Source organism: Colius striatus, chromosome 1 (assembly GCF_028858725.1).
Source record: "Colius striatus isolate bColStr4 chromosome 1, bColStr4.1.hap1, whole genome shotgun sequence".
Taxonomy (NCBI): Eukaryota; Metazoa; Chordata; class Aves; order Coliiformes; family Coliidae; genus Colius; species Colius striatus.
Genome location: NC_084759.1, coordinates 136,138,944 through 136,163,598, shown reverse-complemented (window position 1 = coordinate 136,163,598; position 24,655 = coordinate 136,138,944). Strand labels below are relative to the sequence as shown.

The window sequence follows — 24,655 nt, the reverse complement described above, 5'->3', positions numbered from 1 at the left end:
CTCCGCGGTGGCCAAGGATCCAGAACGGCCCCATTCCAGGCCCTGCAGAGCCGCGGACGCAAAGCTGGATAGGGGTTAAGGCGCGGCGCTGAAGGCAAACCCGGCCTGGCCCGGCCTCCGTCCCACCGCTGCCTCGAGCCGCCCGCGGCCGGTGATGCAGCCCCGGGCATCGATGACTCGGCACTCAAGCACCCTGACTTCCCTTGGTAGCGTCGCCGCAGCGCTAGCGCGGAACCTATCGAGAAGTCGGCGTTCGACTTCCAGCGAGACCTCGGCGCCCGCAGCGCCATCTTGGTGTTGAGGCGGGGCGATCCCGGGAGGGGTGAAGTACGCGGCGGAGCGCCCCAGGGCCGTGCCACCGGCAAGAGACGGTGGCAAACCACCCAAACCTCCAATCCCCTTCACCGGCCGCTGACCGTGGTGACCCAGTAAGTAGCGCATGCGCTCAACCGGCGACCCCTCCCCGCCAGGTTGCGTCACGGCGCGCGTGCCTCGCCGCCGCTTGCGGCGCCGGGTCCGGACGGCGGCGCCGGGCATCGGCAAGCAGCCGCAGACCGTTGCCCGCTGTAGCGCATGCGCGCCCGCGTCTCAGCCCCCCCCCCCCCCCCACTGCCGTGCCGCTCCATGGGACACGCGCTGTTGTTTTCTCCCTGCAGCAGGGGAGAGGCGGAGGAAGATGCCGGGGAAGCTGAAGGTCAAAATCGTGGCAGGACGCCATTTGCCGGTGATGGACCGCGCCAGTGACCTGACGGACGCTTTTGTAGAGGTCTGCGGGAGGGGCGCTCTGCCTCGGAGCGGCGCAGGGGTGGGAGAAGGAGATGGAGGAGGAGGAGTGTGTCCCCCGCCGGCTGGCGCCTCGGGCCCGCGCACCTCAGGCACCTGCCGGACCTCGCCGCCGCACCCCCGGGCGGGGTGGTCGCGGAGGCGCGCCCTTCCTGCGGGCGCGCCGGACGCCCCCCGCTGGCCAGCCGGGCGCGCAGCGGTGACAGGTGCCGGCGCGGTCACGTCCGCCGCCGCGGAGCGCTGCCTGCAGAGGCCTGCCTGCGGAGGCCGGCGGCCGCGCGCCCCCGATATGCTCCGTGCTTCGGGCTCCAGCCGGAGAGCCGTGCTGTGGGCGGCAGCCTTCTGCGCGGGGAGGGCAGGCGGGCGAGCCGGTCCTAGCTAGGGCCAGGTGGGCGAGGGCGCTGCGGAAATGGCAAGGAGCACCCTGAGCCCGTATCTACAGGGGTGTTTCTGAAGCAGCTTCATGGTTTACCCTTCGGTGCGATTTTTTGCTGACAGCCGAATAGAATTTGAATGGTGTTTGAGAAATATCCTGCTCGTTTTCAGCCTCTCCTGGCTGAAGGTCGTTAATGAATGGCTCTTGCTGATATGTCAAACAAATGGAATCCATTTCAAGATTCGATCGATTTGAAAGCAGGATGGAAAAACAGTAAAAGCATATTTAAGTCATTTATATCTCTGAATATATGAAGTGTGGAGTGGTTGTACAGGCCTTACTTTTAAGGCTAATATTCATATTTATATTTAAAGACTTTGAAATATATAAGTATTTCCAAAGAGGACTTTTATTGGGAAAAATATTAAATATTGCATACATATTTAAACCAATTTATTGCACCAAAAGTATTTAACCTTAACTTTCTTTACAGTCATATAGTCAACAGACAATATATAGGACGTTTCTCAGGAAGGGATTGTAAAATAAGCTGATGTGATCCTTCTGATTTATGATTCATTATTTCCAATATGAATAAGATAGAACATTTCAGTAACATTCCATGGATTCATAAATCATACTCTCAGAAAAATATGTTTAAAAATGGAACACTGTGTGAATGTGTGTTTGTTTCACAAATAGTTATAGGGAATACTGGGATTAAGGTAGGAAGACAGAATGTCTTTCTAGAACAATATAAATTGAAAATAATACTAACATTGAAATAGATTTTGAGTCTTGATTTGGTTTGATGTGTAAAAATGTGATTAACATGAGGCACTAAGAGCATTGCTTACTTAGTAAGACAGTAAGTTGGAAAGAAGCAAAAGTTTATTTCTCGTGTGCTTTTTAATGGAGCTGAAATGGTTCTCTTTTATTACATGATGATCATTTCACTTAATAGTTCAGTGTTTGTTTTCATCAGTCAGCTTTTAATTTATAACCGTTTCTTTTGTAATTTAAAATTTGATTAATAGGCAGCCAACAGCAATTTGGTGCATGCTACTAAGAGACCAGGGAAAACAGGAATAGGAAATGGAGTTCTCTGATGAGTTTAATTTGGCCTGCTTTTGTATTGCCTTGAGGAGAGATGGCTCTCCTCTACCGTTGGTCACTGGTTCCCAGCCCTGCCCCCTCTGTGCACACCACACTAAGTAACTGCGTAGCAAAATAGATTTGGAAATTCATCTGTTTAAAGACTAGCTTAGCAAAAAAGGAAAACAAAATTCTTGAGAAAGATGAATTTGCTTAGGTGGGTTAATAATGTGCAGTTGTTTCATGAATGCCTTGGCACAAATAAGGCTAAAGATATATGTGGATGGGGCCTTGGTTTTAGGACTTGGACTTTGCTAGCATATACAATCTGGAGCAAAGGAGCACAATTTCTTCCATAATTTTTCTTCTAAATTTGTGCAGAGAACAGCAGTGTAGTGCTTGATTGTCTTTACTGGTTTTAATGACCTAGCATGACTACTGGAGAAGTTCAGTTATAGCAGCCTGAGGCTCCAAGGGAACTAATTGACTCCCTAGAAAATATTTAAAAATAGCTTGGGTGGAGCTCTGCACTGTTGCAGCTTAAAAGTAGCGTCAGTATCGCTCTTTATACTGCTTTGTGTCATGAGTACATATTCTAAGGGACAGTCCTTTTAGTTTTCTGTGTGTGCATAGGCTGCGTCTGCCTTTTGATAGCTAGTTGATTTTTTACACTGAGATTATGTAGTCTTGTGTTTTCATACCACTCTGGCTTTTAACTTTAAAGCTTACTTTGAAGTAACTTCTTTTTGAAAAGCATTATTGTTCATTGAATCAAATAGAGGGCCCCACCTATTTTTTTTTTTATTTCTTTGGTCACAAATGCTGTATAGAGTTCTGTTGACTGAGATATGTACCATTATATAGACAGAGCTCCAGTTGTACTCATGGTTGAGTTATGCAGTGCTTTAGGCTTTTTAAATTAGCTGGATGTACTTAAGCAAGTGCAGAATCTCTAGAGAATTGGAGTGTGCACCTATGCAAAATAATCACTGTATTACTGAAATGTATAAAGTGTTTACTTTCTTGAGCAAAAGTGTTTAAAAAAAAGTGATTCACTTTTCAAAAGCTAAGCCCAAATCTAGTCTTCAAAATCCATTTCAACTTTAAAAAAGTAAATGGTACTCAAAATCCACAACTGTCTTTAACCTGCAGCATTTCTTTTATATCAACTCAGTCGTTATTTCCTTAAGAACCTTGAATTAATTCAAAAGCATAACTTTACGTATTTTTAAGTTTGGTCAAATACTTGATATGAATTGATGTACTAATTGAGAGGCAATGTTCACAGAAATAAGAAGTGTTTGTGGATGGTTTAGAGTGAAAGTTGCAGCGAAGTAAAGACTCTTACATTGTGCAATGTCGTTTCTTGATGTATGGAGCATCACAGAAATTCAGTTTAGCTTTAAAAGCAAAAGAAGAAAACCCAACCAAACCCAAATGAGGTCATCCTGAAATAGATTCCCATGGAGACCAAGCGGAGATTCCTGAAATAGACTGTTATGTGGTTGAAGATGTGTTAATCAGTAGCTGGATGTTACAGGGATATATAGATATAAACGTGTAGTCTCCTGGAGGTTGTAAGGAGGCGGGATAGGTCTCATCTGTCAAGTGACTGGACAAGAGAAAACGGCCTCAAGTTGTGCCAGGGGAGTTTTAGATTGAATATGAAGAACTTTTTCACTGAGAAGTTTGTTACACACAGGCAAGGGCTGCCCAGGGGAGTGGTGGAGTCACCATCCCTGGGGATATTGAAAAGCTGCGTAGATGAGATGCTGAGGGACATGGGTTAGTGGTGGGCTTGGCAATGTTAGATTAGTAGTTGGACTCAATGATCCTAAAGGTATTTTCAAATTAAAATGATTCTATGCTTTTGGGAATTTTCTATATATTAAGAAAGGAATGGGAACTGATACAGTGCTTCCCACTTGCTGCTCTGAGCTTGCTGATATGTCCAGCATATCAAAATTGCAGTTGGTGTGTATCTGGGGAGATTTCTTAAATTAAGAAATATATTTACCAATTCTGCCATTTTATTTCTATATTTTTTCTATAAATTGTCAATAAGGCTGATGTAGAAACCCTAGACAGAACAGTAATAGGATCTAAACTATCATTATTTAGATAGAAATACTGTGAGCAAAAATTATTTTAAATGGAAGGCAAGTGACTTTGAATACAGCCAATACAGGTGATATTTGTACCTCTTAAGTGATTGAGGAGAGAAAGAAAGCATTTTAGTAGTGGAAGAGGGAGATTTATTGGAAATATTGTTGGTCCATGGACATTTATTTGCTGATATTTATATATGAATAAGTTAAAAAAACCTACTCTCACTAAAAAGGAGGATTTGCTGATACTGTTGAAATATGTATTTTAAATTATTTACATATGTAGATTTCATGAGTTTCTAAATTTATTTATTAATATTTTTAGGTAAAATTTGGCAATACAACGTTTAAGACAGATGTGTATCCCAAATCACTTAATCCTCAGTGGAATTCTGAGTGGTTCAAATTTGAAGTAAGTATTTTTTAAGAGTTTGCCTGTATCTATGTAGACACTGTGGTTGAAATGCCCTTAATGAAATAATTCATTTCAGGTGAAAAATGAGTTTTGAGGAGTGAAGTGTATTTCTGTTTAAATACACGACACCTTTTCAGCAAACTTATTTACAGTTAGACCTTGTTTGCTAAAGGTGTCTCATTGGCATTTCAGGACTGTTTGTAAAGATAAAAGTGTGCCAAATTGGATCCAACTCAAATGGATAGTACTACAAAAGGGGGACAAAATGGCATTATGGATTACGCTTTCAGATATCCATACAGATATACTTGTACTTTCTTTAAAGGAGTAATTTTGAGTAAGGAAAGTTAATTGATATTTGAAATGTCACTTTGGTTTGCAGAAATAGTGCACTTGACAAAGAATAAGATAGACAATTCTCTTAAGAAAATTACAGAATTAAGAACTTGGACAACAATTACCAAAGACTTTCTTTTCCTATTTCCTTATGTAATGAGGGCAGTCAGCATTTTCCTGTAATTGGTTGTTGCATTCCAGGTTCTAATTTGTTGATGTCCTTGATGTTATGCCATGAACAAGTGTTTACATGTTCTTTTGTTTTATTAATTACTGTCTTTGTTTATTACTTTAGATAATTATGTAATGATATCTAGAATAAATGAATTGCTAAAACATTTGAATATATAGTACTGATTTGTAGTGTTCTGAGATAATAACCACAGTATAAACATAGTTATAAATATATGTATGTGTAATGAGTGATGTAACAGCTGGTAATGGTAGACTTATTTTAGAGAAAATACAAAATAGTAAGGTTAGACAGATTTATTACTCAACATGGAATTCTTGCTTAAGAGCATCTCTTAAGTAGTTCTGTGGTGTTGAAATTCAGTCAGTTTTCTTTTTTGGTCTTTCAGTTCCTGGGGTCATTTTTGAGGGGAGGGGGAAGAGCTCATCTATGTTGAGGGCTAATTCTGTTCATACAAAAAGAGGTTTTTTGGCAATAACAGACGTCTCAGAATTCTGTCTTTTTGCATTTAAAATGGATTTGGGAAAGAAAAGAGCCAAACAGCAACACTGAAAAAAATAATTAAAAAAATAATTCCACATTTCAATGAGTGGAAAAACACTAACTGCTTAAGACATTGTAAGTGTATACGTGTATGTGTATTTTGATCTTTTCGCAAGCCTACATGTTGTAATTCTGCCAACACTTAAACACTTAAATGAGTCATCGCGTTCCATTTAGCAAACCCGGTTCTTGGTTTGTGACGTTCAATGCAGGAAATTGTAAAGTGTCTATCTTCGTAGGTTCTACAAAACAATTGAAGTATCTGTAAGTGAGTTATTACATTTATTTAGGATAGTATATGTTTTAAATTACTGAATTTTTAAAGCCACTTGTATAAAATTACTTATATTCTTTTAAGACACTGACCATTTGCAAAGGATGAGAGCACCAGTGATCCTAACTTCTGAGTATGATAGTCCTCTGAGATGCTTTTTCTTATTTTTCATTTAAAAAAAAAAAGGAAAATTTCTTTATTGTGGAGATGGATGGATGATCTAGGGACTATGACTTCAAACAAATAATGTGGAATTGTGTCATCACTGTAATCTTGCTTTTCTGTTCTTCCACCAGTGATAAGTCTGGTTCCAGGATTTCACTAGTCTGTGAAGGGTAAAATCAAAATAATTGAATGTGTTGAGTAGATACAGCAAGTTGAAATTACAGATTTGCCTGTGTCAGGTCACTGTATGTAACTTAACTCTCTCCTTTTTTGCATTTGCTTTTCAGCAGTGTTTCTCTGCAATTTAAAAAAATACTCAGTTTCCATGTTAATATTTGTTTCTAGGTAGATGATGAAGAGCTACAAGATGAGCCTCTCCAGATCACAGTTCTTGACCATGATACCTACAGTGCTAATGATGCCATTGGAAAGGTGTATATAGATATTGATCCTTTGCTCTATAGTGAAGCAGCTACAGTTATTTCAGGATGGTTTCCAATTTATGATACCATTCATGGTAAGATTTACTATTTTAAAAGTAAAAACACTGCTGTTTGAGACATAATCTTTTTACAATCTTAATTTCTGTAAACATTTTCAGAAATTTATAATTTTATCCTTTGTAACTGGAAAGCTACTTGTCTCCAATTTTTTTCCTTATTTCTGGCATAAGAAAAATTTTTATGTAGTTCAGACTAGTGCTTGGCAAAATATTTTCCATAGAACTTGTGGCAAATGGAAAAAAAAATCTTCAATGTGGTATTAAAATAGTTACTGCAAAATTGAGATTAGAAAAAAAAGACTTTTCCAACTATCACATGCTTAATAAAAGAACATGCTTTTCCTAAAGTTACTTGGGTTATGCTTTCCTGGAGTGTTGATTAAATTTCACTTAAGATGGAGAGACAGCACGTGACATATCTTCAACAGAAAGTACAGGATGAAATTCCTTTTCCCTGCAGAGAGTACTCTTAGTTCTCGGTAGATTTCATTAGAATATCTTGCAGGTATGAGAAAATTAAGTTAATGATATTTTTGCGGTTAATTTTAATGATAAACAGCTTTTGTCCCAGAAGGTCAAAGGTCAGTTTACAGCTGTGTGGTTGTCATTACCACTCTTACTCATTCAGTATAAATTAAATGACCAAACTATTTCAAAAGCTAATTTTAAATAATTTTGGGGAAATGATTAATGGTATTTATTAGATTTTAATAATAACTGATGGAAAGTATTTTTTACATTTAAAACAGTTACAATGAAGAGATTTTTTTTTTTTTAAATATCGTATATATTTTTGTTACCCTTTTGTGCTATTAACATTTGCCCATTGTACATTTTCCTTGAAGTTAATATAGATGAACACTTGACTCAGGATATGTACAATTTGTATGTCAGGGAGAATTGGTTTCCTATATATTTTTCTAGATCTGTTAGTATTTCACAGCTTTTTTTCTATTTATGTAAAATTATAATTCTTCTATTTTCATGTTCATAGGAGTAGATTCTCATTACCTTCATCCTTGGCAGAGAATAATTGATGCTTCCTTAAAAATCAGTATAATGTTCATAAAATTTTATTTTAACAAGTTTTGGGATTTTTGTTGTACCTCAAAATGATTCTTTGTTTAAATACATGAACCTGAGGCACTTTCTGTTATGGTAACTGAAGGCTTCTTTCTATGGACATTTCAGAAGATAGATCGAGATGACTTTATTGCAATGATATCAGAGTCAATCTACAAATCTAATGCTTTTGTTTGAGTGTCATATGCTTGTGTGATAAAGGCTTCTGAAGACACTAGAGATCAGACTTCTCAAGAAATGTAGTCCTCAATATGTCAGAACCTGTAACATGTGAAATGATTTTTTTACTGGGTGGGGAAAAAGAAGAAGCTCAGAAGAGTAAAGTAGAAAAACAAAAAAGGAATGGTTAAATGCTGAACAAATATTCCATTATTAGTACAGTTTAATTGTGACCAAAAGTCAAGCTTTATCTAAAAAGTCTGAAATACTTTATTTTTATGTATTTCTTCTCATACTCAAAAATATTTTACAAATGTTTACTATGCCACTTTGTGGTTCTGGAAAGAATCATATATTTTCTTACTGGGTTGAACTTCAGAGAGCAGCTTTATTGCAATTTTGAAACTATTCAGAGAGAAGATTGTAAAAGCTTTTTGGTTGCTCAAAGCTTTTTGATGTGGAGAGGGCTTCACTTTCAAGGCATGTATACCCAAAGTTAGTGCTTTTGACCTCCTGTGCTAAAGATATCTTGGGACAGTCATGGTGCTTAGATGTGCTCTTCCTGTATTGATAATATAGGGCAAAAAAGCAGAGAGCGCACTTGCACACTGCAGCAGAGGCCAATGCTGTGGCAGGTGGCTTCTCTTTTCCCAGTCCCATCTTCTAAAGTCCAGTTTGGCGCAGCAGGCAGTTGACGACTGTTCTTTGCATAACATCAGTCTCAAAGACTTGGCAGAACTAGAAACTTCCTCTGAGATGGCATCTCTGCAGCAGACCTGAGAGGCGAGGAGGTGTCTTCCTGCTACTCTGGCCCACACTGGAATTGATACATGAAGTGCCTGCTATGCATTAATTACTAATAAGAGGGTGTGATTAATAGGGCTAGTTTTGTGTTTGGTTCTGATATAGCATCTAATTTTTTATATTTTTGTATTGATAGGTATACGTGGGGAGATCAATGTGGTGGTGAAAGTAGATCTCTTCAATGATTTAAACAGATTTAGACAGTCATCCTGTGGAGTCAAGTTTTTTTGCAGTAAGTAGAGGAAAAAGGGTTATTTGAACAAGAAATACCTCCTCACTTATTTTCTTTATCTATTCTGTCAATTTTTCTTCTTTCATCAGCTCATTGCATAAGCCCAGTGGAGATTACATTGAAGCCAGTAGAAAATGCAGAAAATTGTTTAGCTTGCTTTTTCTAAAAACAGGATTTTTACTGTTCATATTTCAAAACAATGTAAATAACTTTTTTTTTTCCTCCCTGATCTTTGTTAGTTGCATTTCAGTGCGTGTGCATATGCACATTGTGTTACTTTGGGTGTATATCCTGTTTAAGAGGCACAAAATGGAAGAAGTTCGTAATGGTACATGCTGTAACTGATACACTTGACAGTTATCTTTTTAGTGTTCCAAGGTCTCCCAGAACAAAACCGTTTGGGTACATCCACATTTTAACAGACAGTCACATGAATTACTTTCTGGAATTGTTCACAATTCTTGGCTCATAGACTTACATATTTATGCCTTACGTATTTGTCTTTTTTTTTTTTTTTTTTCACAGCTACATCTATTCCTAAGTGTTACAGAGCAGTAATAATTCATGGATTTGTGGAAGAGCTTGTAGTTAATGAAGACCCAGAGTACCAGTGGATAGATCGAATTCGTACACCAAGAGCATCAAATGAGGCTAGACAAAGACTTATTTCACTCATGTCAGGTATTAAACATGTAGGCTGTAATGATTATTACTGCTTTAAAAATTATTCACCATTTAAATCTATAACATGTTTAAGAAAAGATTGTGTTTGATTTTTTTGGTATTAATTATGTTTACTTTTTCAGTTCACAGTATCTTCTGTTTCTGAAGGTTCTGTTGTCCTAACTGATGGCCAGTATGGCTGACTTTTTTTTTTTTCCTTTACAGTGAGGCCATTCTCCTGTGTAAATTGTTGTTTTTTAGCAAAGTCAAGCATGCAAAACTTCCTTGAAGGTGTTTTTAAGCCGTATGAGTAGTATTGCTAGTTTCTGACTCCATTAAAATAATAAACCGCTCCACCTTCTTTGAAGTAATTGGAAGAATGAGAACAAATACACACCATCTCATATGCATTGTGTATTAATACTTTTCTTACTCATCCCATCTTTTTGAAGTCAAGATTGATTAATTGCTTCTGGAACATACTTCTGTATTGCTTTGCATCGAGTGCTGGCACAGGCTACCCAGGGAGGTTTTGGAATCTCCTTCCCTGGAGGTTTTCAAAACCTGCCTGGATGCATTCCTGAGTGACCTGATCTAGGTGGACTACGTGCTTTAGCAGGAGGGTTGAACTAGATGATCTTTAGAGGACCCTTCCAACACCTACCATTCTGTGATTGTGCAGGATACACCCGCAGTTTCTGGAGAGACCAGTGGTTAGAATTAATTGATGTCTTCACAGTATTGACAGGAGTTGTGAACCAAGATCCTGTTTCAGTACCAGTGGAACAGAACAAAGCACTCCTACTCTAGAGAACTTTCACACTAAGATGAGTGAGATGGACAATATTTAAGGTGTAAGGAATACAAAGAGGTCACGAAAAATGGCCACTAGAATGATAAGCTGTGCTTTCAGTTCTCTAATGGGCTCTTAATGTGGTCAGGTTTCTTGTAGATACAGTTGCATTTTAAGGAAGATACTAAAGAAAAAAATATGTCAAGTTCTGAAAGTATGTATGGAGATCTTTAGTGTTGGGCAGCATAAGAGAGTCCATGGAGTTTTTTCTCAGTATCTTGGTTAGGAAAGTTAGTGTATTTTGAAGAAAAAAGTGAAAACCCAATATTGTCATAACTGACCTGAATTCACTTTTTATGAGGTTTTTAATATAGCTCCACTGGTATGTTAGTTTACAGGATTAACATTTGCATATCTTTTGCCTTGCATAAATAGTGAAAGTGAAATAGCATATGTGGAAGCATTCTAGATTTCATTAGGATTAATGGCAGTAGTTAAGAGGGAAAAACACAAAAGACTAGCAATATTGCTTCATGTCATGTTATATAATGCTTCACATTGCAATCATTGTTACTGATTCATGTTCCAATCATTGTTACTGGTGAACACAACTAAAGAAATCTGAAGAAATCTGTAACTTCTGAGAATGACCCAGTCTGAATCATAGATATGTGTTGTATTGTGTGTTGTTTATGTAAAAAAAGAAATCAATCTCAGTCTTGTCTTGAATGGAATGCGTAGCAGTTTTCACTCAGCTAGAAACGTTAATGCTCTACTTCAGTCTTACAGACTTACAGGCATAATTTCAGCCTCTATAAAGAAATTTACAATAAGAACATGTTTGGTAACCTTAAAACCAAGATTCTAACAAGCAGAACTAAGCTTGATTTCTTAACATCATTGACATTGTAGCTGTTAGACTGTCCTCTGTCACAGTGAGGTCATTTCACTTTTTTTAACAGAGCATTTAAAAAATCTTTCATTGTCATCAGAAGAGACATTACGTTTTCCATCTACTGTTACCAAGGCTATGTAGCTACATAGATCAATGAACTTTTTTTTTAAACATCCTGCTAAGTAAGCGTCTACTGTCTTACAGTCTTTCAGTCTTTGTGTGCAGTTAAAAGCAGAGAAGTGGCAGTCTTTTGTTTACAGTGAGAGTGGCATATTTTGATATTAGTTTTTGTTTATTCAGTGTTGCATTTTGTACCTGGGGCTACCATATTAAACCATAGTAGTTTAAAAAGTGTTGAAAGGTTGAAAGATGCTTAAATAAGTTTGTAAATAAAAAATTGTAGATGCCTGTCCACAACGATTTCAGAGATGTTGTGTTGTTCTGAACTGTATGAAGGAGTATTTAGAAACTTGAGTGTGTTCTAGCACACATCGTGACCATCTCTTTCTCTCTCTAAAAATGTAAAAAGAAAAAACCTAATTAAAATGTTACCAGAAAGTCTGAAATATTATGATGTTTTGGCAATCAGAATAGATCAGGGGAAAAATGGGAAAAAGGCTGTGTGAATTACGAATATCACGCTATGTTACAGGAGCCTGAAGTTGTGACCAGCTGCTTGGCATAATTATGTAAGGTTGGATCTGTTATCTGTTTTACTAATTTGGTTGATGATTCTGAAATCAGAAGCCAAAGACCATGAAAGTGAGTAGGGAAAATTTGCTGCAATTATGAGCACTTTACCTCTTGTTTTGTAGGTGAATTGCAAAGGAAGATTGGCTTGAAGGTGCTTGAAATGAGAGGAAATGCTGTTGTTGGTTATTTGCAGTGTTTTGATTTGGAGGGAGAGTCTGGACTAGTAGTCCGAGCCATAGGAACAGCCTGCACATTGGATAAATTAAGTAACACATCAGCATTTTTACCTGCATGTAACTCCCCATCCAAAGAAATGAAGGAGTAAGTATGAATTAATAGTTTCTAGGGAAACAAGTTTCATCTTTTCATACTCATTCAGTTTTACATAACCAATGTGATTTCTTTTTTTCCCCAGAATTTGTTTTACTTTTGTCTGTGACTCAGTTTATATTCCACAATTTTGAAATGTTTTAGATTGGATTACTTCACGTTGTTTCTTTAGAAGCTGGAGTGATAATCCTTACATAATATGACTTTTTAAAATTTAATAGCAAAGGTATTGTGTATCCTTGGGTTGTGATCCAACAATTTCCTAACTAATAATTAGTTCTGCTTGACTCTGTGATTGTACAGTAAACATTTTTGTTAGGACTTCTTTCAACATATATTCTGTTTGAGGTTTTCCAAGTTCAGTGCAGTCAGATTTGACTGTTTATACTGAGAATGTAAGAAAAGATAAATTTTGAATTCAAGCAGTTCTGTCAGTGATTTAGAAAAAGACTCTGAGGTAGTCTCTGTCTCGTGTGCTTTGCTTTTTACTGTTGCAAAACAAGTAGGACTACTGAAAAACAGGTAGACTTAAACTGTACTTCCAGAGAAAACTTTTTATTGTGAGAAGTAGAATTTCTTCATCTTTTATATCTACTGCAGCACTAAACACAGTTTAAACACAGTTTTGTAATGTGCATACAAATTAATAGGAAAAAAGTCTTCTTCAAATTATTACTGCTTTGTTAATTGGATAAATTCTTTATTTTATGTTTGGTGGGACTATCCAATTTCTGGCAGGAAAATACAGCACCAAAAAGTATACTGCTTATACTGTGTTTCCAGAGGTATTAAGTAGCCATTTTGATGAAATTCAACTTTTGTGTCACTACAATAGTAATTAGGCATTTTTGTCATGCAGACATCAGTATACTCTGACTTCTCAAAATTACTGGTTTCTATTTCAGATCACAGCTTGTTTAACTTATCTTGAGTTTTAAAACTTGCCATCAAAATAGCTTCTGGATACAATGCAGTATAAAACAACAGTGATTATTAAAAAAAAAAAAAGAGAAAAAAGAAAAAAAAGGTGGACCTTATAGCTACCAACTTTAAAAGCATTAATAAATAAATCAGTAGCTTTCACTCTAGGTAAAACGTTGAAATTCCCCTGCCCAAATAATCCATGTTGAGCTTGGTGGTGGGTATTGTCAGAATCATTGTTTTGCAATCCAAAGAACAGGAATCTTTCTCAAAGCCAGCAAAATCAACTAATACTTCTTATTCTTGGCTTTACTAACTTGATGTCCTGTTGCCAAAGGATCAATTACGCATTCACAAGCCCTTGCTTAAGCTGTTCCTTTCTCTTTATTTCATCTGGACTCTTGCATGCTAGGAATTTAAATTCTTAGAATCTGCTTAAAGTAAGAGATCTCCTCTAGCTAAACTTCCCTGAAATCCTTTATAACATAACTTTGCAACCTATTTGTATGTATTGTTTTCTTTTCTTCCGCCTTGGCTGCAAATTCTCTCAGGTCTCCGCTGGTTCATCCGCCAAGCCATGGATGCCGCTCGACTCACAACAGCCCAATTCACACTGCTACTGGCTCACGACTTACTCAGAACTTCTCTGTGTCTGTTCCCACTCTCATCTACACTGGTACGAGACTGCTCAGACTCAAGAGCTGGGGAGAGGCAGGCCACAGGCACAGTGGTCGCAAAGTTCAGGCAGGCAGGCAGTGTAGGCAGGTACCACCCATCTTTTCTCCCTCATATTCTCATGGAGACATCTTCTTTTGTCAGTGAAGAACTACTCTGTGTGCAGCTGCTGAAACAAAGGCAATAGTTTCTTGAAAGTGCATTGAAATCTCTTCCACAAAACAGCGCTCTTCGTTTCTTTTTAACATACTTTCTTCCTAAGAAATTAAGTAAAAAATAAATTATGTATCTGGGAACATTCACTATTTTACAGTCATTGGAAGAAATCATGTTTTGATTGGAGTTCATGATAACTTTCAAGTGTAATTCAGCTATGATATTTAGATTTTAAAATGGTTATAGGAAGAGCACGTGCCATTTGTGGAAGAGATGGTTTTAGAGAGCAGGTAAGTCAATCTGTGCATAAGTAAACTGCTTGTCAATATAGTTGCTCCCACAAAGATTCTACGCTGCTCTGTTTTTAGCTGTGGCATGTGCTGATGCTATGGGATAAGGAAACATTTTTTTTTCCCCTTTAAAACACGTATGTGTGTATATACATAAATCTATGAACATGTATAAACACAAATATAATTTGAAATCATTTTTTCTTTATTAAACTAACTCAAGCATTGTATATTTGACCAGATTTTTAAGCCATAAACTATTTTCAGTTTTTTCTTTTGCATATATATGATTTTTTTTGGTTACATCTCATGCCTTTCATTTGGCTTAAGTGATTCATTCTAGATTATCAGCATCTATCTGGAGAATGCTGAACGGGTAAAACAGCATTTCTTTGCCTCTGGCCTCATCCCCAGTCTCGCACCTAAGGAATAGCTGCTGGCCCTGCCCCAATCCCATCCTGGTGTATGGATCATGCTGCTGTCAGCCAGGTCCTTTGGCACAGGATTTCTGAATATGTTTCCACCTTCTTCTGGCAGGATTCCCTTCAATGAAGATCCCAATCCCAATACTCATTCATCAGGACCCTCCACCCCTCTGAAAAACCAAACCTATTCCTTTTCACCTTCCAAGTCCTACAGTCGACAGTCCTCTTCTTCTGACACAGATTTGAGTTTGACACCCAAAACTGGTAAGGCGCTTCCACCCACTTTTTGTTTCGTTTGTGTTTATCTTTTTATATTTTCATTCAACCCCTTCTTGATTTTTTGACATTTAAGTTATCAAAATGATGTGGAACTTGGAGACTTCAGATAGTACACCTCAAGCCTGAAGGGTTTGTGTAGGGTGGAAATTTAAATCCTGCCTATATCTCCTCTATTCTGAATAAAAGGGACATTTGTAACACAAGTGTATTCAGGTTGAAATAAAACATATCAGAACATTAAGGGAATCCTAAGTCATTGCTTTTTCCTTATTTCCTCCATTTCATCAGAAATCATGCGAGTACATTTCTCACCACAATATGTTAAGGACAGTATTACTAAACCCTGTGCAGTCTTCAAGTCTAATGTCTAGTTCTCTTAAGTATACTGTATACATTCCTCTGTGATTTTTTAACAGCTTTTTGCAAATGCAATACTAGAAATACAACAACTGCTCTCTTTTTATTCTCCTTGGTATATGGAAATGGCTTTACAAACACCATATAAATTTTGAAAGTAGCTTGTACTTCAGCCATCTTCAAAAAACAATTTTCTTTCTCCTTTGGTCTATCATAATTTCTTCAACTTGTTTCCTCACTCCTTGCCTTTTAGTCTGTGGTTAGGATAGTATCAGTAATATTATCAGCACAACTCAAAGAATTTTTACCTGTTTATTATCCATTACGTGACCAGTGCTCTAAGTTTAGCCACTGTAGGGCGAAACGTTTTGGAGAATTGTTTAAAAAAGTTAAGTTGCTTTTTAAATGATGTTTTAAATTGAGGTATTTGAAGCTCAGAACATTCGTGTCTCCATCGAATCTAGACAATTTTAAAGCCTATTGAAAGTAATTGATTCAATTTTACTTGATAGCATCCCTTTCAAGACTTTTTTCCAAGGAGATAGTTAAATGTTCCATTCAAATGCAGTTATATAAAATATTTTGCCCAATTTATTCCCTAGGTGTCTGTACAAAAACATGTTCCCAAGAAGGAAGTTGTCTGTCCTAGTACTTGCTACCTCCTTCTTCTTTGTCCCTTTTTTAAGCAGTGCATTTTAAAACATGTACTTTTTAAAAATTGATCTCTCTGTAAATGATGACTGTTCTGTGGATAACTTACGGTTGTCACTTGTTTAAAAGACCTATGAATACAACTGAATGCTTATGACACAAATTCATGTGTTAGGTTTACTGAATATTTGAAAACCTGTTTGTTTTAATCAGATTTTCCGTGGTAAGGATCATATTGTTTAAAGGATTTAAATGTAACACGTTTATAGATGTAAATGTTCTGACTTTTGCAAAGTAGGAACTTACTGTGAATTTATTAAGTTTTTGAAGCAGCAACCTTGATTCTTTGCTGACAATGTTATGGGGGTGGATGGGTCATCTCATCTATAGTCAGTTCATTCAGAACTTAAACAAATTGGGACCTCCTGTTTTTATGGATTTTTGAAGTATATAAAGATTTTTTTTTTTTTTTAGCCATCTTTTTAGTATTAAAGCTAATAGTGGGCATTGTTTTGCTTACTAGCACTGTTGTTTTAGCAGCTTTTGACTCATCTGTGGAGACTTGTCTTAAGAGGATTTGCTAGCTGCATTTAAAAAAATCAGTATCTTGGTGTGACATATTAGGTTTTGAATCTTGATAGCCTAAAAAGAGCATATCTTTTGAGTCACTTTTTTACCTTGTACCAAAAATTTACTGATGTGTAGAAGGTACTTCCATAATACCAAATTCAGTATGTTTCTTTTAACAATTCACTGTATATGTTCAGAGCTCTGTTCTCATTTCCTAAGACTGTTAATAAGTTTGCATATTTCAGTGTTACTGGTTTATTTTTTTTATTTTAAAAAGATGCAAATATCTTGCCAAATTTGAGATAGTCATTATGCACATTGGCTGATGTAATAAATAAAGGGGGTTTTTTTCCTGATTTTTCTGCAGTACATTACATTCCTGTTTATTTCTCAGTCAGATTACTAGTGTATTCACGTGTCTGAGGTGGAGACTAACCTGGAAAAAGAGTGCACATAACACAGTTTCACAATATAAATAAATAGGGAAGACCAAAATTTGGATCCACTTAAGCATCTAGTTTTCAGTAGCTCCAAATTGGAAGATTACTATCTCAATGTCTTTTGTAAAATACAGTTGTGTTTGTGATGTACATTCTAGTTTATATCTGGTCTAAATATGAGCAGGAATTATTCTGTGCTGAAAAAGATTCTTTTGGCTTGAAGTTAGACTTCTCCGAATTGTGATACATTTTATGCCACTGCAAGCTAACAACATCAAGCTGACAAAAAGCATGACATATTTTGATCAGGTAGTATGTTTTGATGTGAATTAGTATATGTTTGGAGGAAATTGAGAAGGTGAGAACTCCTTTTGTTTGTGAGAACTTAGAATTGTTCAAGTTTCATTACTCTAAAAATTATAAAACAAATCCATGACTTCTCTACAAAGTAACTTTTAATACCAAAATAATGAAAATAATCAGATTAAGTGTGTGAAGAGTGTGTTATTTATCTATTACTCCATAGTATTTGTTATCAAATTTTGTATAAATTTTAAAATAACTGTTCTGTTACATGACTTTAAAAGAAAATAATTTCAAAACGAAGTTGATCAGGTTGATTTTTGAGAATATGCTTCTCATTCACATTGTGGAACTCTGTTGTCATTCCATTTCTTTGTATGTCGAGAAATAATTTAGTAGCAAGTGCTGATTCAATTGGAGAAAAAAAAAAGCTTCATTTTGATTTCTTCCATCTGTTTCTTTAGTCATCTTCTGAATCTACATCTCTTTGTCTCTATTACTTTCCTCCACAGCACCTTCCCCACAGGGACCTAGGATTTTCCTGTTTCCCAGCTCCCCTACACTCTCTTGTGATTCCCCACATCTTAAAAAGTCCTGTCTCCTCCTCTCGGGGTCTAGCCTTAACCCTCTACACTCTAGCCATGTCAGCCCAGTTGTTCTGAGGAAAAGTGTTTCTTTCACTGAAGAGCTGCTTCTGGCTGCTTCTGGTAGGATCAATCTATTATAGCCTTTTAAACAGACTTTAAGAAAATGTTGTTGTTATTTGATATGGGGGCATTTAACACGTAGCCTTCTATAACCCTCTGCTTTTGTTCCATTAGCCTCTGAAAACTGTTGGCTACATGACTATTTGTACCATTTCTCGCCTCTGCCCTAGAAGCTTGAAACTGCTTCAGAACTTCCTACAGATTTTGAAATGTATTTTATGCTACATAACTGTCTCTTTTTCCCTCACAAAGTTTCCTTTGGTAATTGGACTAAAATAGTGTACTTGGTTTTTTAATCCCCCTCATTCTCTTCACTTCATTGTTCCTATATTTTGCATGGAACAAGCACTTGCTCATTAATTAATTCATAAATTGTTGAAGTAACGGCTATCAGAAGGCTAGCAAGTCTACTCTTTAATACTTTAAGCAAAGCTCCTACAAACTTTTTGTTTGTACTGCCTCCTTTTCCATTTCATTGACATGCATTATTTTCATAGATTTAAATTAAATACTTATTACTACCTTTTTTTTTGTCCAGTATTTATGGTATGTTTGTTTGTATTTAATATCGTATAGTCCTTGACAATGACGTTTTAGACTCAATGAAAAATAGTAAAAGGAATTCAACCTTGTTTAATGGGACTATACTGATGCTAATATTTTTGTTTCCTTATCCAAGAACAGCTAAAAATAATTTCTAAAAATAATAGCATTTTTATATGTAATTATATGATGATAATAATAGCCTAGTAATTTTGTTAGGAATTGATTAACATAACTATGTCTGATAGTATTCCTAGATCTCCCAGTATTTTGTTAAAACAAATATCTGCACTTTGATGTGTATGTACAATCTCATTCATGTTTATTAGATACATGATCAGAAGAAAAATCAAGGAATTGTTATATTTAATAGGTTATAAATTCTGTAAAAGAAAATCTTGGCTTCATTCATAGCTGTTTACACTGTGGTGTTTTATTTCATCTTGCTCCTGACACTAAAAAATTCTTTATCCTGTGCTTTCCTATATAACTTAGGTGTTTATTTTTGCTTGCTCAAGTTAGCATTGATGGTTTTAGGTACAAGAAATACCAATGATAGTATGTTTTTAGGCGTGAAATGTTACCAAGAGAATCTGATTCACCAGCATTGTGTTTACTTTAGGAAAAACACAATCTTGGTATGTGTTTATTTTTTACTTTTGTGATTTTTAACTGTAAATAACTGTCATACATATAACCTGCACCTCGACAAACTTGGTTAAGAGTATAATTCCTTGATAACAGGTAATTTGATAATGAAGATTATTGTATATGTGGTAAACTTTCCATCTCTTCAGAAAAGCTCTTGTATTGGAAGGTGTGAATAGGAATAAAATCTATTAAATAAAGAGAGGGAATTACCTATATTTTGCAAAATTGGAGTTTGTTCCTTATTTTTATTTACTGATTATCTGCAGGTTATATGTGTGCAAACATAGTAATCAAAGAAGTGTGTCAATTTTAAGTGCTGAGCAGTAGTCCTTACTCCTGTAGCTATACATACAGTTGTTTCTCAGTGGTTAGGAAAGATGATTTAGTTAATCTCAGGAAGCCGAATTTTATTATTTTCTAAAATGGAGAATGATAGTAGAGAGAGATAGTTCACTAATAGAGAGATATATGGCTATAACCTAGTAGTGTGGAATTAATTCTAACTTTGCACCTGGTTTGGTAAGGGCTGAAAATCTGATTGGTTAGAAGCTTTCTGTGAAAAGCAGATAAGGTAGACCTAGATTGAAATCATAGGCAAAACTCCCAGCAGTAGCAAAACCCTTATATTTATCATAGGAAAGAATTGCAAACCCAGATCTTTGTGTTTTTAAGTTGTTTTTTTTAGTTCAAGTTGAAAGCAGAAAAAGATCTTAGAGTTTTGCCCAAATGCCAAAAAACCACTGCTAGTCATGTGAAAGCCAAGCCCCAAAATACTCTGCCTTTCTCCTTAATTAATGCTGTGATGCTCAGCGTTTCCTCCCGATAATTAATATTATCAAGATAATTTGATTGTTTTATGTATTTTAAAAAATATGGTTTTGATTGCAAATTATAATATATGTTTATTTGAATGTCATTTGTACTGGTACTCTTCAGGAATGGGCAGTGGGAGTGCTGGAAAAGAAGGGGGGCCATTTAAAACCCTTTTAAGACAACAGACTCAGTCAGCTCTGGAACAAAGGGTAAGGCATTTTATACTTATATTTCTGATCTACTAAAGTGAAAATTTAGCTCGTAGTAAGTTATGTTTCCAGTTACTTTCTATTTAAAAATACCTGTATTTTTTAAGTCTGAAGACTTAATAGCAAATGTTGAATGTTTAAAAGCCCTTTTATAGAGAAAGTAATTTAATTTTAATATATTACTAAAACATTAAGAAAAGTGGATCAAGTAACTGTAATGTGCACAGTGCCCAAGTGAATACAATTCATTTTGTAAAGAGTTACAGGAAAAAATTACTGTTGTTTAACCTCTGAGTTTACTGATGCATGGATAAGTTTCATACTTCACCATCATGGACAGTTAAGTTTTTACAGAAGCCAAATTCAGAAACATTGGAGTAATTTTAAACAAGGTGAAAATCCCATTTATAATTGCGAAAACTTTCAGTTTTGAAAAATAGAGTTGGTGTATAATATAGCCTTCATTTTACTACGTGAAATGGTGTGCATGTAGCATTTAAAAAAGTGGTGACTTTAACCTAAACCTGTTCCCAAGCATACAAGGGCTCTATAGATTTACAGCTTTTTGAAGAACTTCTGAAGGTCTAAAAATGCCACCTGTAATTATGCTGAATAGACTGTATAATAATAAAGTACTTTTAATTATTTGGTTAAGTTTTGTAATGAGTCCTTGCAACTTGTCTAAAAAAAAAAAGAGGTTATATTCAGCCTTTTTTGAAACATTATTAGTATGATGTCTTGAAAGAGTAAATGTGTATGTTTTCCTGGTTTAATTACGATTTCTGACTACTTGAACTACGTACATAGAACCACATGCATTTGTTGAAATGAAATCAGGTACATCTGTGACATGTAAGTTAATAGCTACTATTTTGAGTAAGTGGATGATTCTCTTCTCATTTTTTGTGTTATCTGTTGCTAAGGGAGGATCGCCTCATAGGTTCTGTAGAAGGCGGGTATGTTCCAAAACATTGTGTGATTCTTTTTGTAACCCTTTTTTTTTGTAGTGAGGCTTTCTCAACAATTACTTTAATTATTTTTATTTTTTCTTTTTTGTGAGATTTTTCAGATAACTTTGTAATCTTGTTTATGCAGGATTTAAAAAATATTTCTTCTGCTATTTTTTTAAGACCATTTTTCAGGTTGGCTTAGTGTTTTGCATGTTGATACATTTCAGTTCAAAATTTTTATTTCTCTTCAGTTACAAACAATGACTTTTTGCTTTTAATGTCTTAATTTGGGGGAAAAAAAAGCTTTCAAAAGAACCTTTTATCTCTTTGCATTTGGTTTTGGTAGCATTTCAGACATTTCATGCCTGACCTTTTATTTCCTTAGGAAGCTTTTAAAAATGATAAAAACATTAAAATGAAGAGCTTTTAATACATTTTTAGAGCTTGAATTCTTGCACATTGCTTTGATAATGCCTCTATATAGTCTAATGGAAAAAAAAATACTATAAAATGGGATGGAAACATGTAAAGTCTGTTTTTGATGAAGTAGCAAAGCATGCAGACTTGTTAATTGATATAAAAATGTATTCAGTACTGTGTTTCTCAGAATTTAATATGTGTTTTTACTACGATTACCTCGAATGCATGTTACTTAACTAGAATGGATAATACTGAAGTTATTTTGTCTGGTTTAGTAAGTGCACTCTAGTTACTTGTCTGGTTTGGTTATGGTAGCACTTAGGTGGGAAAACAAAGAATAAATTCAATACCTATGATATATTGTCACATGTCTTAGGTATATAGTAAGTTCTTTTGAGTCTTAAGACAGTTTATTTGGGTGTATGGTAATGCTAAGGCAAATGAAAACCAGTTCATTTAACTGGATGTCTCCACAGCTTTTTTTTAAATAAAAAATGTGGTTTTAATGTGTTACTTTTATAATCCTAACTGCAAACAGAACAGAATTTGTTGGAAGGCTAACATTGCCCATTTTCTTCTGGAAAAATACACCAGCTGTGGAAAACTCAGATGTTATGTTGTACATTAATATATTTTTATCAATTCACAGGTTACTTGTTGATAGCAAGTATAACTATAGCATAGCTATCTTTGTATATATTTTTATCTATAAATGTATGTGTTTGTGTTTCCATCAGTGGGAAAAATTGAGATTACTGACAGAAAATTAGCCTATGTTTTTGTAAAGATGACCAAATGCTACTCTTGATGGTATTTTGTATCTGTTAACCACAACTTGGACAAATGCTGTTTTATTCCTCCACTTTTGCATTCTGCAAGTGCTTGAGAGATCTTTACTGCTGCCATTTCAAAATGGAGATCTATTGATCTTCATCTCTGAAGAGCACTGCTAGATAACTGTTGTGTTAGAGTGCAGTTCTCTGTGTGATTCTTTTGGCTGAACTGCTGACTTAAGCAACTTTTCTTTCCAGCGAATTCTTATTACTATCCAGCCCATCCTCTCAATTCAGTTGACAAAAAATTGTAAGGTTGTTGAGCCATCTTGTGAGATGGAACAGAAAATGTGCTTAGAATAAAAATAATTCAACCTGGAAATCAACAGTATTTTAATGTGGACTGGGTCCTTGCTCTGGTTCAGCCCCAAAAGCTCTATGAATGTACTCGAGCATTTGGAGCTTTAGCTGAGGGAGGGGTACAATGATGTGAATGAGTGAATGGCTGGAAGGAAATCTGAGAACTGCTTCAGCTGACGCTAACACCAAATTACACGTGTGTTTAGCCTTGTTCTGTGTGCTTTTTCATTATTTTGTGTTTGTATGAAGTGTAGTTAAAAAAGAGTACTAGCAATACATGTATGTGTATACACAAACATTTTAAAACATCATGTTAAGCACATATTTATGATGATTTTATTATAACCTTATCAAAATTTCCCCAAATGCCACCTATAAAATCTGTGTAGTTGCAAGGATTAAACCAGTGACAGTTCTGTCAAGGTCTGTGTGGTCAATGACTGAACTGGTGTAGTGAATTGGTATTGTTAAAATGATTGACCATCATCAGTTGTAGCTTGGAAACTTTGTCATTATGTCATCTCACACATGGGATACACATGCTTGTATCACCTTGGTATAAATGTAGTCCTTTGCAAATTGCTGTAATAGACGAGATTTGTAATATAGAAACACTGCATCTGGTTCTTATGGAATCTCTGGTTTCCAGGCAATAAGTGTAGCTTTATAATTTTGAAGTATTACAGATTAGCGCATGTAACTGAGACTGGAAGTTGTGTTCAAGTGATATAATGGTAAAACACCCAAAACTTCTAAATGAGCTTAAGAAAAGAAAAAGGAGAAAAAAGTGATGATGAAGTGATGGAATTCCATCTGTATCAGAAGGAGCAAAACATTGTTAATGGAGTAGGAGGACATCTGAATGGTTCAGACAGTTGGTTATACTGTCTATACCTGAAATTAACTGATAGGATACAGTCCTAATTTTAGTCTGTATCATAATACAGACTCCAAGTGTCAATATATTGAGATAAAACAATGTTATAACTTCAAAGTTTTATCCCTAGTTGATGCTGTAGGGAATCAGGGAAACTGGAAGTCAGAGCGTGTTAAAATTACTTGCAGTACAGAGCCATATGAAAATGAACAAAAACTGAAAGTAATTTATGAATCTCCATATAGGTTAAAAAGCATGACATTTTCTTATGCTTTAGAGCATGGAGTATTCTTCACTTTGTTGGCTACATACTGGTTTAGCACAATGTAATTGTGAGTATATATATATACACATATGTATGTATGTATGTATTAAATATACATACATATATGTAACAGAGCCCTGATGCAGGCTGCCCAGGGAGGATGAGGACTCTCCTTCTCTGGAGGTCTTCAAAACGCACTTGGATGTGTTCCTGTGTGATCTGATCTAGATGGACCTGCTTTGACAGGAGGGTTGGACTAGATGATCTCTAAAGGTCCCTTCCGACCCCTACAGTTCTATGATTCTATGATAAATATAGCATAGGCTTAATGGAATTTCATATAAATGGACAATGCAGTAGACTGATTCCTATAGTTCTGGAAAAACTATTTTTAATGTCATTAATGTGGGATAACTATATTCAAAGGACAGACCGAATATGTATGTTATATGTTTAAATAATAAATTACACAGAATGAGCATCATAGAATTACACAGGGACAAATATTTTCATTGTGCTTGTGAATAACTGAACAATTGATATTACAGAGCCACAGGGAAAGAGAATTCTAACAAAGT

The 24,655-nt window shown here is 36.0% G+C and overlaps 1 protein-coding gene across 13 annotated transcripts in view; it reads left to right on the top strand.

Annotated features, from left to right (window-relative positions):
* The first annotated feature begins 306 nt into the window (after positions 1-306).
* Positions 307-24,655, top strand: part of C2CD5 (C2 calcium dependent domain containing 5) — a 67,649-nt gene continuing 43,300 nt past the window's right edge. For 9 of the 13 annotated variants that reach the window (XR_009819844.1, XM_062009173.1, XM_062009182.1 and 6 more), the window contains exons 1-9: positions 307-428; positions 657-766; positions 4,688-4,774; positions 6,634-6,805; positions 8,973-9,068; positions 9,594-9,749; positions 12,235-12,433; positions 15,022-15,173; positions 20,347-20,432. Coding sequence is in view for 12 of the 13 variants with exons in the window: in XM_062009173.1 (XP_061865157.1) it covers positions 677-766; positions 4,688-4,774; positions 6,634-6,805; positions 8,973-9,068; positions 9,594-9,749; positions 12,235-12,433; positions 15,022-15,173; positions 20,347-20,432 (1,038 nt within the window). In the remaining variant the exon portion in view is untranslated. Of the gene's footprint in view, positions 429-611; positions 767-4,687; positions 4,775-6,633; positions 6,806-8,972; positions 9,069-9,593; positions 9,750-12,234; positions 12,434-15,021; positions 15,174-18,021; positions 18,217-19,329; positions 19,398-20,346; positions 20,433-24,655 lie in introns of those variants that run through there. The other 4 variants (XM_062009198.1, XM_062009132.1, XM_062009116.1 and 1 more) reach the window with 4 other exon arrangements.